This window comes from Manis pentadactyla, chromosome 1 (genome assembly GCF_030020395.1).
Source record: "Manis pentadactyla isolate mManPen7 chromosome 1, mManPen7.hap1, whole genome shotgun sequence".
Classification (NCBI taxonomy): Eukaryota; Metazoa; Chordata; class Mammalia; order Pholidota; family Manidae; genus Manis; species Manis pentadactyla.
Window position 1 is genome coordinate 29,201,701 of NC_080019.1, and position 15,131 is coordinate 29,216,831.

Here is a 15,131-nt window from a genome sequence, read left to right on the forward strand (position 1 = left end):
GGAACCAGCATGTGTAAATGGGATGTATTCCATGAATAGTCAGAGGGGAATTGGTTAAGTGGGTCAACCTAGAGGATATTTGGAAAGGAATCGTACTGAGAAACAAGAGGACAATAGTTCCCAGGCATGGAAATGATATTGTGTCAGATTCAAGAGCCAAATCACAAAATCTCAAATGATGACTGAAGCCCACGGACTTACTGGGAATTGTCTAGACAGAATATAAAAATCCCTCAGTTCAAGTTTGTTGAATTTAATCCAACCCTGTAAGTGGTATCCTGTATGCTTATAATTCCTGGGTTTTTTAATAAAGTAAAATAAAAAGTCCCAAGCTCCCAAGCTATGCTAACAGAAAAAAGAGAACAAACAGTTATAAAGTAAGCTATTTAAATAAAACACCTATGAAGCCAAGCAAAGCCTTTCATAGGATGTTAAAGTGGCCAAAAGCAACAAATATAAGTTCTGTGGCATTTGTCATCTAATGATTGTGGTTCTAATCTAGAGAAAATTTCTTGGCTGCTGCCTTGTAGGCCTATGTTCTTAGGAACAGACACTCCCTAATATCCATCTCCACTACACCCTTATTTCTGACATAATAAAACCACAAACCCAGCCCCTCACTAATTGTTCAAAGTACAGGAATAGTAAGTTGTAGAAAAATGCAATGTGGTCAACTGCTATAGTTTGTAAGTTTAAAACACATACACACACACACAAACACTCACACAGATATTCACTTATTAAGCATGTAAAATGATCTTTAAATTTTACGTTTAAAGTGTGCTGGGAAGATGCACACTAATCTCACAAGAGTGATGGCCTCTGGTTAGTAAGTGCAGGCAGGGGACATGAGAAGATGGTTAAAGAGGACTTGAACTTCTTTTTAATGTGTAAATATCTCTTAAGTAAGTTCTGAAAGCAAATATTCAAAAAAAAATTTGAGGAGATAATTCTAGAAGGTGAAAGCATGATATGGATTATGCTAGTCTTTGTTCTTTGGGATTTTTTTTTTTTGTCTCAATAAAGGGAATGGAGACCTTGAGAGCCAAAGTTGAGAATAAACTAGAATTAGCTACCCAAATTCTGTAGACTGAGAACCCTGAAGTTAACAAATACATAAGGAGGTGTTCTCTGCAGTTCCTCTCAACTACATTACATTGACAGCCTCTTATAATAACTTGACCTGAATGACAGGTCCATGGAAACTGCCTTACATGATCTCATAGTTTCCTACTGCATCAAATGCTACAATGAGAAACTCTACACTGCACTGCAGAAAACTAGAAGGAATATGGACATGATCCTGACCACTAAAGGTTTTCAGTATTTGGAGATTCACAAAATCATAGCTACATATACATATAAACACTTATATACATTCAAATCCTTACAAACGGCATGTTTCCAGGTGATCACTATGCTAATCTATTAGTACTTGTATCTGTCAGTGTCTTAGTCCATTCAGGTTGCTATGATAAAATACCACAGACTGGATGGATTATAAGCAACAAACATTTATTCTCACAGTTCTGGAGGCTAGAAGTCTGAGATCAATGTGCCAGCATAGCTGTTTTCTGGAGAAGGCCCCCTTCCTGGTTGCAGACCAGCTTCTAGCTCTGTCCTCACCTAGGAGAAGGGACCAGCTAGCTCTGTTGGAACTCATTTACAAGGGCACTGATCCCAACCATCAGTACTCTACAAGAGAATCATAGCAGATAGGAAAGGACAGGAAGTTAGGTCAGGTCATGGTGTTTAAAAGCAATGCTAATTTTTTCCTACATAAACTGTACCACTAGATAACTAGATAAGAAATGAAGGGAAATTACTCTAAAGAGGTAGGCCAACTAATAAATGAAGAAGTAAGGATAGAATTTGAGTGTCGCCATTCTCAATGCCTAGTAAACTGATGGATCAAAATTCAGCATCAGTAAGTCCTATCATGAAAAGAAGGACTAATTAGATATTAAGTGTCTCCCAGCAGAAGAAAACACCACTATCTATAAAGTAGGCTTGACAAAATAAATTAAACCTAAATCTGATAAAGTCTCTGGAATAGACAAGACAGGAGGACAAATAAAGTCACAATAGAAGTGCAAACAGCACACTCCAGAATCTAGCGCTCTGCAAAACAAATGGCCTGGCTTCTTCAGTAAGTAAATTGACAGGAAAAAAAGAAGAGATAGAGGTTGAGTCTATAGATTAAAATAGACATACCAATCAATCACAAAGTCTAGGCTCCCTTATGAATCCTGACTCAAATAAACAAACTATGAAGTAATAAATAAACAAATACAAGACAATGAAAATTTGACCACAAATCTGACTGAAACTACTGCTAATTATACCTTTGAGGTGATATTGGTTATGTGTTTGTGTTTACTCTTCTACTGGCAATACTGAAATATTTGCAGATGAAAGAATATGATATCTGGGATTTGTTGCCAATGAGTGTGGTCATGGCAATTAGAGAAGGATAGATGAAACAAGACTGGTCATGAGTTGATTAATAGTTGCATTTTGTAGGTGCATGAGGGTACATTATAATATTCTATTTACTTTTGTAAATGTTTAATTTTTTCCATAGTGAAAACTTAAGTACATTAAGACACTTAAAATTAATTTTTCCATTATGGAAGTCTTACAGATTTTTTTTTGTTTGCAAGAAGCAATATGAATAGTAGAGAAGTAGGAGAGAGAAATTCAGCAATGATGTGCACACCAAATTGCAGCTGGGGAAGACTAGACACAAGATCAGCTATGGTTCTCTTGCAACATCTTGACCTATATTCATGAGTCTGATAGGGCATTGATAATAGGACTGAAAAAGAAAATATAATTGGAGTGAACTTAAGGAACTGTCAATGTTCAGTGTGACACAAATATGAGGCACTAAGCAAAGGAGGATCAAAAACAACTCAAAAGTTTCAAACCCAGCTGATATTAAAAATAGTAATATCATGCATAGAAATGGGTAAGTCAAGACTGCAAACTTCTAGGGGATGAATTAACAAATTTGCTTCTTGATACCAAGTTTGAGAGGCTGAAATGACAAGTTGCTGTTAGTAAATTATTGTTTAAGCTACATATGCAATAAAAATGATGTCCTCTGTGCTCTTTCCCTAGCTGTGATGACTTATTTAAAAACAGTTATGTTAAAGTTGTAAAATAAAAAAATTTAATAAAAATTGTAAGTCAAATGTCTTTGAACTATTAAGATAGCCAAAACCCTTACTTTTTGGACACTGTTTAGCCATTTCATTTACACCTTTTTCTCTGCAAACTCTCTATGTTCTTTGATATCAGAAACAAATCTGTGACAAAGTATGAAGATATGTAGAGCCAATGCTAGGCATGTCATTACATGCAAAGTTTGGAGTTTGTTATTTGTAACGCCGAGAATGACACTCCCCATGTTCTTTACCTTGTAAGTGACATTCTGGAATGAAGTGAACCACTGTGATTCTCATCATAAAAAGCGTATTGTAAAGATTTTTCAGTAAACAATAAAATGCAGGACTATATTGTTCTCTAAACCTTATGATCCTTGGCAATCTTTGCCCCTAGGTCCCAGCCAATTCAGCATGCCAACCAATAATGCCAGAGCTAACCCCAGACTTTCTTTGCTACTTGAAGCCAAGACAGTATCTGGCTACATCATCCCTCATTGTTTGCTAGCAAGTGAACAAGAAGCTATACCATCTGCTCTCTTAGAATTACCAATAAATACATGGCTAGAGGCTATTTAGACTGCCAGTTGCTAATTCTCCAAAACAAGAAAATTTGACTCGAACTCTTTGAAACCCCAGTGTCCAGTACCCCGGATCACTAGGCTTCCTGATGTTAAGGCACCTGTCAGTGACTGTTTTTCCATACTGACCTCTGAAATTTGGAGGTGAGACCCTTGATCATTGAATAGTAGGAAAAGACAGAGAGGAAGACCCTCTTGTTTTACCATAGAGGCTGGAGTGAGAACCTTTCTTTGTCTAGCATATGGGATATTCCTGCAGAAACAAATTTTCTTGTAGTGAAAAGTAGCATTTCCTCTTATTTAGATGATGGTTGGAGTTTTTACTCTCACTATCATCACACCATTAAGTGGAAAAAAATGCTGCACTGAGTATAGAGGAGACAATAGGTCAAAGAGTAACACCTTCTAATTCACCATGTTCAGGACCTAAATCATTAGAAGCGAGGTAAGAGTTTCAGGAGAGTTAACTGAAGAGAGACAGCCCTGGTGGGCCAGGCATACCAGTTCATATTGTTGCTGCTTGTTGATCCTAGGAACTTAAGTTTATTGCTCAAAGCCACCTGGGAGAAAACTCCCTTAATGGCACAAAAGTTTCTGTAAGCACCATTTTTCCCACTCAGAACATATTCACATTTTTGACCCTTGTTAGAATCCCTTTCTCTGAAATGCTCTTCTTGCCTCTTACACTCACCTGATTTCTCCAAGTTCTTCAGTTCCTAAATTAAATCTGCACTCCATCTGCGCTCTCTCACCTCCAAATCCAAGAGAATTAATAGCATCTGATATTTTTGCATAGAATGTTAAGCTGAACTCAATTATGATACTTGATTATTTTCTGCTGTAAATATTCACCTCTTCTATTAGATTGCAGAACCCTTGAGGGCAGGGAGACGAGCTCATCCACCTTTGCATCACCTGATCACCTGCTCAGTATCTGCAACAGAGAACAGCTCAGAAAACGTCTGTCGTATCCAAGTGGAAAAAGTATGTGTAATTTATTTTGCCACTGGTGGAACCAAGCATGTCCCAAGACACATCTCTGTTGGTCCCCCTCAGTGTAAATACCCCTTAACGTCTCATCAAATAAAGTTATTCTTAAAAAATGTAAGCACAGGAAGAACTCCATTAAATAATAAAAATATTAAATATTTTTATTAATTTGATTTTCCATTTTTTGAGGTTCTAATTCCTTTCCTTTAATAAAAGTGTATTCCTTTATTGCAAGTAGAACTTTTTTCTTTCACTTTTAATATTTTTAATTTGACACTTATGATTTAGTATTTTAATATAAGCAGGTAGTTTTCTTTGATCAAAAAAATAATGCCCTGCTTCTCTCTCACTTACCAACTTCACATCTCCCTGTATGGCCCCGGAAGATGACTGGTTAGCCAGAGACGGGTAAGATTCCTCAAGGGAGGAACAACCTAAGACAGGCACAGTCGCAGGGGGGCCACCAGGTGAGAAATTGGGGATCAACAGAGGTGAGGCTTAGAACCTCTCTCCCCCTGTTTTGAGAGAAATCTTCTGCATCCGTGGATGTTTTATTGCCCTTGTCTAGCTTGGATTAACACATAGTCTACAGGCACACACCTGATCATCTACATTTGCTCTCTTACAACACTAAACTAAGTTTTCTACCTTTATCTTACATCTACCTACCACTTCAGCATTTTATTAAAAATAATAATAATAATAAAGGGAGAAATGTGGGATCCACATATAAATCAAGTATAAAAATCAAACGAATATTCATATTTGACCTGATTGTTTATAGTTCATGATGCGTGATCAAAACCAAAAGTTTCTGTGATGACTGCCCTTGCACTGTTCACCATGTAAGAACTTATTCACTATGTAAGAATTTGTTCACCATGTAAGAACTTGTTTGTTATACTTTAGAAGATTGGAGACTGTTGAGAATTAGGATTGGGGTTGATTAATGATTGTGCATTGAGTCCCCTATACAGAATTTTATTGTTGTTAATAACCATTTGATCAATAAATATAAGATATGCCCTCTCAAAAAAAAATAATAATAATAATACCCTGAATAACTACAACATTTTCAGATACTTTGCTGCTGATTGAAAGGTGACAAAATTGAATAGGACAGGGACTTGCCCTTGAGAAATTCACAGCTTATTAAAGAAGACAGATTAGTCAAAAATAATTAAACTTAATAGGCTAAGATCTATAATAGGGGTATGAAAATATATAAGAATAGGAAAAAAAATCAAATAATTTGGGAATGACTTACAGTTTAATGAATAACAAAATAGTTTAATTCTTATATGGATATTTACTTCTACCATTATTTCTGGATGATCAATTTTTTAAATATATAATAGTCACTGAGTACCAGCATTATTCTAAATCCTTTATTGTATAAAAGAATTCTTTCAACAGCCCTCTGGATAAACAATATTATTATTCATATTATAAAGATGAGGAAACTGAGGCAGAGAGAGAGGTTAAGTAACTTCTAAATGTTAAAAAACATCAGTACAGACATTGGGATTCCAATTGATCAGACTGGTTCCAGAATCTCAATTCATAACCATTACACAGACAATCTCTGAAGTCAAAAGTAAGTTTTCTACATCCTAAATCTTCTGTTATTTTATGTAATCTTTTGAAAGAAATTTGAGCAAATCTCAGAAACTCAAATGCTGTCTAGAATACTAATCTTTGTCATCCTAATGGAGGTGGATTTTTGTCTGCACAGTTCATATCCCCACGCATTAAGAATAAAAGGTTACTTGTGCCTTGATCACATTTTACAGGCCCAGTAAAATGGCATAGCCTTTATGAATGTAGATTTGTTAATTGGGCCAAACAAAAAGATTGTTGTGTATAGAAAATTAACAACTGGGTTCTGTATTCCTTTGGTCTTGCTGTAGCATCATAGAGCAAGTGCTTTTTATTTGCTTCAGGCATAATTTTCTAAGATTCTTCACAAAATCCATTCAATTCACTGCAACACATTTCCAAGCAGCATTTAAATAGGTATATATTCGACTTTAAAATAAATATGTCAGTGTAATTGATGAGAAGGATTATTATGTGAAAGATAATTATTATGGTACTCATGAAAAATGAACTAAGTTTGTTCATCTGCTCATTTATTTGTTCAGTAAACATTTTAAATAAACATTGCATGAAGCTAAATATAGAAAATAAAAAGATCAATTAAGATATGATCTTATTCAAAAATGTTCAATTTCTCTGGTATAAAATCTACTATGACCAAAGTGAAAACTAAAACAACAAAGTGAGAAAAACTGAGACATACAGGATTGATAAAGGCTAATTTTCATAATATACAAAATGTTGTTATAGATCAATAAGAAAAAGTTGAAGAATGAAATAAAAAGGGCAATGATTTGAATAGGCAAGTCATAGAAAACAAAATACAAATAACCAATATTTTAAAATATGATATCCTCAATCTCACTCATAATGAAAAACTGGAAATATAAACAAGATGCCATTATCTTCTATGAAACCAGCAACGTATTAGCTAGTTTTCCTCTTCATAAAGTTGGCAAGAGAAAGGGAAATAGCACCCTCATACATTAAATGGTGAAATTGTAAAATGTTGCATCATCTAGAAGAAATCAGTGTCTATTGTACTGAGGACATTAAATAAATGTTGCATGAATGAAAAAAATGTCCATTCTCACAGATGTCATCCTCATATAAATAATTTTATATACTTTTATAAACACCTACCAAAATAACTCTTAACACTTGGATTCTGACTTTTAGAATCACTGTGTTAGCCAGAGCCAAAATTAGAAACTGCAACTTGGTGTCCTAACTTGGACAGATTCCAGTAAAGTCTTTCAGAGATCTCATTGGCACGGATTGTTAAGAACAGGAAAAACCCTCCTACCCTCCCACAGGCAGAAGGAATAGATAGAACTGACCTACCACAGAATCAGTTCCTGCAGAGGTAACAGCAGCCTGATGCCCATTACCTCAAGCCAAAGGTCATCTTGGCTAATACAGTTTGAGTGGGTTGGAGGGAGTCAGTCATCCAGGTAATAAGTGACCAAGGCTGAAGGAAGATAGGAGCCCAAGCTAACCTAAAAGATGGGTTTGAGGGATATCAAGGATTTGGCCACTGTATCATTGTGAGGGTAAGCATCACAGAGTGCCTAGATGACTCCCAATTTTAAGACTTGGAAAACTGGATGATGATGGTCTCATTCCCCCATAAAATGGATAGGAGAAAGCACTGTTCAGAAGCTTGGACCCCCTCAGTTTGACTTCAGGTTCTATTGCATACCAGATATGTAACTCTGGCCAAGTTACTTTGTTTCTCTGTCTTGATTTCTTTAAATACAAATAATAATAATAATATCATCTTAATAGGGTTAATGTGAAGAGTAGATACATTAACCTCAGGGTTTAGTAGCAAGTGCTTAGAACAGAGCTAGGTATATAGTGAGTATTATATGATTGTTAGACTATTAATAGTATTAGTGTAAGGATATGAAATATTTATCTTTGTTGAAAATTTGTAATAGTGATTTAATGTGCCCAGATGCATCCTAAAAAATATAAACAACAGATATAATGATGTAAAAACTACCGATGCACTCAGCAGGAGATTGGCTCAGATGGAATTTGTTCATGCTCAGTCAGAGTAATGAACAGAGAGCTACAAAGTGAACACACATCTTGTGAAACAGCTCTCTTCCTCCATATTCTACCACATCTCTTATGAGCAGGGAGTAGCACTACTTCCCTAGGAAACTCTGCTTCAGACATCTGGTGTACATAGGAGGACCTAAATGTGATAGGAATACTACCAATCCCATTTCCTTCATCCGTTACTATCTATTTTATGGCAAAGTGCTCTTCCTCTTTTGACCCCAGAACAATAAGAACTTTCAGATAGCCATTCCTACATGGATCTGTTTCATACACTATATTTTCCTAATTAAAACAAAAAACAAAAAACTTTGGGTGGGATAGTGGGGATAACTATTTTTTACTACTTTGCTACCCCTGTGGTTGTTTTCTACAGTATAATGCACCATAGAGGTTACATAAATACACTTTTATTCATTTAATAATATTGTAGAGTACCTCAATAGAAAGGGGAATGATAAAAACAGAGGGTAGGTTGAGATTTAGTTGAAGATTCCAGAATTAAATGTCACTAGAGACAACATCTAAAAGGATTTGCCTTCTGTTAATTATAGGTTAGCTCTTATGTTCATCAGTTACAAATCTCAAGGTCATTCCTTTCTCATAGTCTTCACTCCTAAGCTCATGGATTTCCTCTCCATCTACCCCTAGTCATCATCATCAGGAACTTCAACACCTATGCTAACCACCCCACAAACATCTGGCCTTATGGTGAGTACCTTTACCTACTTAACCCTAGAAATCTCCATTTTATTGCTAATACAATGTATCCTACCAACTTCTTTCAGTAACCCAAGGATAATGTGGTAGTTCTCATACAATAATGCTTAAAAATATGGAATCTAGAGTTCACCAAACTTGCTAGCTATGTAATACTAAGCAAGTTAAGTAACTGTAGGGAGAGAGACACTTATATATGGCATTTCTACACATCTTCTGTAAGGTTTTGTTCTGCACTATCCCTTCAAGGATATTAGGATAGCAAGTAGCCTTGGAAGATACAAAGAGTATCTCTTTCTGGGGTGGAAGGCAGATTTGTTTCCTGATCAAGATAATAAAGATGTCTCCTTCTAGGCAAATGTTGGGCAGGTTTGCCAGCAGCCTCTCATAAGACTGGGCATTTGCCAAACTTAAGAGTTCCTCCACAGTGACACAAACCCACTCTATGCAGCATCCACAGGGGCCACTCTGTATCACCCAAACAGGACTTGAGGAGCAGAGAAATATGAAGCTCAAGTCACCTGCTGTACCATGAGTAATGAAGTCATTTGTCTCTAGTCCCAGCATCGTTTGTCTTCTGCACATCTATGAACATGTAGCTGGGTAACTTGCTAGCTTACAAAAAGGGTAAGATCTCAAACTTTTCACACTTCTTAATAACAACCTCCTTATGCTTCAGTTTCCTTACCTGTGAAATGGAGATAGGGTGCCTACCTCACAGAGTTACTATGTTAATTAGTGGAATGAGATAATATATGCACAACATTTAAAACCAGCCTAAGCCTCATAGATGGATTCTTCAGCAGTACTTGGGGACTCCTGATGGTCCCTTCACCAAACCAAATAGTCTGCTGTCCAGCTCAGTTCTCACTGGTGGCTCTGTGGTGCTGACGCCATAGATAATTCTCTACTTTTGACAGTTCCTAATCCCTTGAATGTGACTCTGCATTAAACTGGTTTTCTTCCTACATTTTTCTCCTTCTCTAGTCCCTTTCTAAAATGTCACACATACACAAAAGGAATTAACAGGAGAACATTTTGCAAATGTGCTGACACAGTCCTTAATTTCCACAAAATACTAATTACTAAGAAAACAATGGAAAACCAGTTTTTCTAAAATGGAGGAAGGGAAAGGCAGTAATCAAAATGAGAGGGCAGAGAGAATCATGAGATGTTTATCAAAAGAAGGTAAGAATTGTAAGAAACCTATAAAGTGTCAAGTCACTCAGTTATATAGATAATCAATATTTATTATTCTCCAATGTCTAATCTTAATAAGATATTTACAAAAAAATAATGGAAAGAAAACAAGAGAAATTGTGGCTACATGCTTTGAGGTCAAGTGACCACTGAAACTCAGTGTAGAATGATGGAAAAAGACAAACTATTACCATCAACAGATCCTAAGGAATCACAACTCCAGCTTTTAGTAGTCGTCAGAACTTCAGTGAGTTCCTTAACCTCAGCAAACTTTAGTTTATTCACCTCCCAAATGCGATAAGACTGTCTATGTTGAAGAGTTGTTGATGTTGAGTTGTTGATAAATTTAATAATTTATCTCATTAAACTGTAACTGTGATGAGTATGACTATTGTGTGACTAAAGTGCCAAAGAATTACTTCTTCAGAAATTAATTAAAGGACTGAGGGACATTTCTGGATATCTCCTAAAAGGATATAAAATTTTGTAATGTTGGTACTACACTTGCCAAACAGAGCATTACAGAACTTAAACTCTGACTTCATAAAAACTCAAAGAGCAAAAAACTCCTTAGTGTCAGACTTAATGTAATTTAGTGCCAGTCTGAGATAACCACTTACTTGACTTGATAAACTTACCTGTAGCAAAAAGTCAAAGAGTGCCATCTTGGGCCACTCATGGTGATGTATTTCAGTGCAACCCCATTCAGGTTTGGGTAGTCGGCCGTTCTGCCAGCACTTCTGTTTCAATAACTGCTGGTAAGTTCCCCAGGTGAGCTTAACAGAAGAATGGGTCTCATTACTTGTTGGAGATAAAGATGAGTCCCAGAGAATGAGAGGACATGGGCGGCCATCTACAGAATCCAAAAAAAAAAAAACACAGACATGCTTTTAGCATGCTATGAGCTCAGTGTGTGCCCTGGGGTGTTCCTCTCCAACCTGTTACATTCCCGAGTTTGATTAGATGATATTATACAGTCCCTTTGTCTTCTGAAGTTTTAAATAGTCTTATGCCTCAATGATACTTCCTGATGTAAGTCTTTTATAAAACAGAAATTTGTTGTTATGGCAATGAAAGAAAAAAAATTTTCAATAAGGTATTTCACAGATGTATTAGGAATGGGTCCCTAATCACCAGTAACAATGACCTCTGGTGAATGTAGTTTTCTTCCACATCTAAAAGCAGCCACCATGAAAAAGAAAAAGAATCCAGGCATTTATAATTGTCTGTCTCTTCAGTGTCTGAGTGGAGCAGCTCTCTATTTGCAATAACAACTGTCTGATTTTTCTGAGGCCACATCATGATGTCAAGAAGAAAAAGAAATTTTAGAAGTCACAAATTTAAAAGTGAAATTGTATGGTTCACAGCAGTCACTATAATCTGCAAAGAAAGAAAAAAGCAGCAGAAGGTTTTTTTCTTTTTTGAGGGAAACAGCAACACTCTTAGTAATGGATCATTTACTCACACAAAGCCTTACAAAGCGTATGTAAGTAAATGTCATTTCTTCGATTGAAGGTGCATAGATGATTTTTTTCAAGCAATCTGTCACTTTTCAAGAAATCTGTCACTCAGATTGTTTTGTCTCACTCATGTGGTTCAGAAATTTCATTGCTAACCTGTCTAAAGAATGATGAGGCTGGGTGAAGTCATCAGAAACAGGGAAGACCATGAGGAGTACATTAAATGACACTTCACACTTAAAACCAATAATGTCACTTTCAATCCCCCACTCCTACCAGACAAAGTCACTGACAGATGATGTCAAACAGCTTTGCTTATAACTTAAAAATCAGAACGATGCTCATGGGGAAAAAAAAAGGACAACTAAGTCACAAAGATCTGAAAAAGCCCTCTTAACTCATTCTAACAGACCTGGACAATAGAAGCCTCTGAAATTGTGACTGGAATGCCTGAACACATTACAGGAATTTTTTAAGAGCCCTTTTAAATAACCTGAGAGGTTCTTAATCTATGAATGTATTTATTTTTGCTAAAGACTTTTACTTTATCACCTTGCCCGTCTGCCTTCCTGTAGAGTTCAACCTCTGATCTTTAACACAGGAAACTGCTTCTCTAACCAGTCCTATATTTGGTGTTACAGTGACCTCACTAATGTTAACAGCATTCACTTAATCATTTCTAATCACCTGCATTTCAGTTTTGTTCAAAAAAAAAAAGAAAACCTTTCTCCTTTAGCCTTGCAATTTAGAGCACGGCATGTGGAAAATTCTTCAGATTGTGGAAAATATGCCAGTCATTGACACACAATTAAGAGAAAAATAGAGAATACAGCATGGGCTGTAACTAAAGAACTTCCTTTTTAACATTCTCCTTTCCATTTATTCCATTTTGCTGAATGATTTGGGGCTGCTGGGACCTAATTATCTTTTTAGACATAAGATAAATATAATTTTAAATGCGTGTACTCCAAATACTATGAAAATTCAAATAATAACAGTCAATTCCAGGTAAAAGCAGTCTGTCATGAGGTGGGACACACATGCAGACCAGTGTAACCAAATGCACGTAGAAGAAACAACACAGCTTTCAAAGATGTGTACTTCAGCCTTCTGAAGATAAACACTGAGACCCCCTGTCCCTCAGGGTCTTTCACCACAGAGATACACGATAGCACTTTGCGTTCTAGGGCTAGGAAGCATGCGGAGGGAGTTGAAACCTAGTACTGAACTTCAATCAATAAGCAAGACAGACAGACCAGCAGTTTGCTAGTGATTCACACAGGGACCTCAGAGAAACAAAGAAATGATCTACATAAACAACTGAAACAGTTAACAACCTTCTGAGCTGTTTTTCTTTTCCTTTAGAAATAATTTGTTTCTTATTTTAAAAGTAAGAAAGCAGTGCTTCTCAGGCTGGACACGGGTGGTTGTGGATCCTGAACATACAGGTCTTCTTTCTACGTATCAGCACACACAGCCCTCAAGATAAGAGTAATCGGTATGGCTCCAGGTTGCAGAGCTCAGTCCTACTGTGAGGAGAATTTCACTTTTTATAAAATATGGCTGTTAAAAAAAATTAAATGAATATTGATAGATCTGAAGGGATGACAGAAAAATAGCCTCTGAAAACAGGAAGCTGGTTAAAGCAACTTACCCTGAAGTGTTTCAGAGATGAGGAGCATTCATCTCTTCACATTCAGGTTTGTCAGAATGATGCAGTACTGTACTCTCTGAAATCTTAACAGTGAAGAGATAAAATTCTGTCAGAGTGGTGAGGAAGCAGGTTTTAAAAGATATGTGGGTGTTCATGTGAATTAAAGGTTATTCAGCTGTCTTAAAAAATAAGACTTGCCAGTAAAACTTATTTTTTCCAATATCTGAATATTTTCCTTGAATTTTGATGTCCTCCCACGTCATTCTTCATTCAAAAGTACCAAGAAGACATTCTTTAGAGAAGACGAACATGAAAATTCAGTGAGAATGAATACGATACACAATCCCCTTTGCCCCTCACTTTGAACACTGACTGGTTCTGTGGAGCTGTAGGTGAATGCTAAGCATGTGAGGTGGGGCTGTGAGTGTCTGTCTGCACCTGCCACTGTGCAAAAATAAGTAAGAATGTCCTGAATTCTGAAATCTAAAGTCCTTTCTATTTCTTGGGCTAAGTTCCTCATAAGCAAGACAAAAACGGAAAGTGACTTTTCAATTCAAAGCCCTTCATTAAATACAATTCTACAAAACCTAGGAAAGCAAACAAAGGCCAATCAACACCTGAGGCTCATCTTTGTTAGAGGAAAAAAAGTCTGTCAGGTTCCATCATGACTGCTGAGGTCATACTATAGGAAAACCTGAATTCTAAAGACTTCTAAACACTGAAGGCAGCTGTAGGTGTTGGGGCAACTTCAGTGATGGTGTATAGCAGGTGTCTAGTTGATAATGATCCCGTAAGTACTATCTGCTCTATTTTTCTACAATGCCTAACACAGTAGTGTTCTGGCAATTAAAAGTATTAGATTGAGGTGGCAATGTAGGTAAGATCTCTTGGTTGATAGTCAGTGAAGGTGAACAAATTGGTAAGTGTGACGGAAGCAAAGTAAGAATACAAAATTCTGGGACAGCCTTGAGGGAGGAGGAAATTTGAAGGATTAGATGAAATTTGACTTCTGCTCAAGGGTTTAAATATTGTTAGTTTTCTGACTCAAAAAGCAAGTATTTGCAATCATCCTTCAGGTATCCTCCAAAGGATCTCTTGTTTCCCATGCTTCACATAGAAAGAACAGAGTGAGACATATCGAAAATGGAGACCTTACAGGATCCCAGTCCCAGAGGAGGCCCTGGCCTTAGACAGCCTGGAGTTCAGTAGAAACAGACAAGTGTGCTCACATGAAGATAACCAAGTAAAGTGGATAAAGACTGAGCTCTCAACGTAAAGCCAAGAAATGAAGCCCCAGAATAGCCATATGATAAAATGCTGTGGTTAATAAGAACCTTCACTGAAAAGAAGCTGATAACATGGGGGGTGGGGTAGAAAAAGAAGCCATAAATGTTGATTCTGTGCTGGATTCCATCACTGGTGTCCACAGGACTTGAGTCAGTCCCTCAGCGACCTTGGCTGAAGCACAGAGTTCCTCACAGTGCGAGAAGTTTCCCTTCCACATCTATCTGAAGGTTTGTGTGAGAATCCAGTGAACTACTGAAACTACAACACTGTCAAATATTAAAAAGAACCAAACCTATGTTAAGATTTTATGACTTAAAAAAACAACAGATGGTAGAGAGGCAGAATTCTATAGATTTCATAAGTATAGATTTTACACAGCTGATCAAGTGCTGGATCTAAGGTC

At 36.7% G+C, this 15,131-nt stretch overlaps 1 protein-coding gene across 1 annotated transcript in view; it reads right to left on the minus strand.

The window, feature by feature from the left end:
* The window catches only part of GASK1B (golgi associated kinase 1B), a 40,312-nt gene that overhangs the window by 15,278 nt on the left and 9,903 nt on the right, over positions 1-15,131 (minus strand). Inside the window, exon 2 of the mRNA XM_036887853.2 lies at positions 10,966-11,180. Coding sequence (XP_036743748.2) covers positions 10,966-11,180 — 215 coding nt within the window. The remainder of the gene's footprint in view (positions 1-10,965; positions 11,181-15,131) is intronic.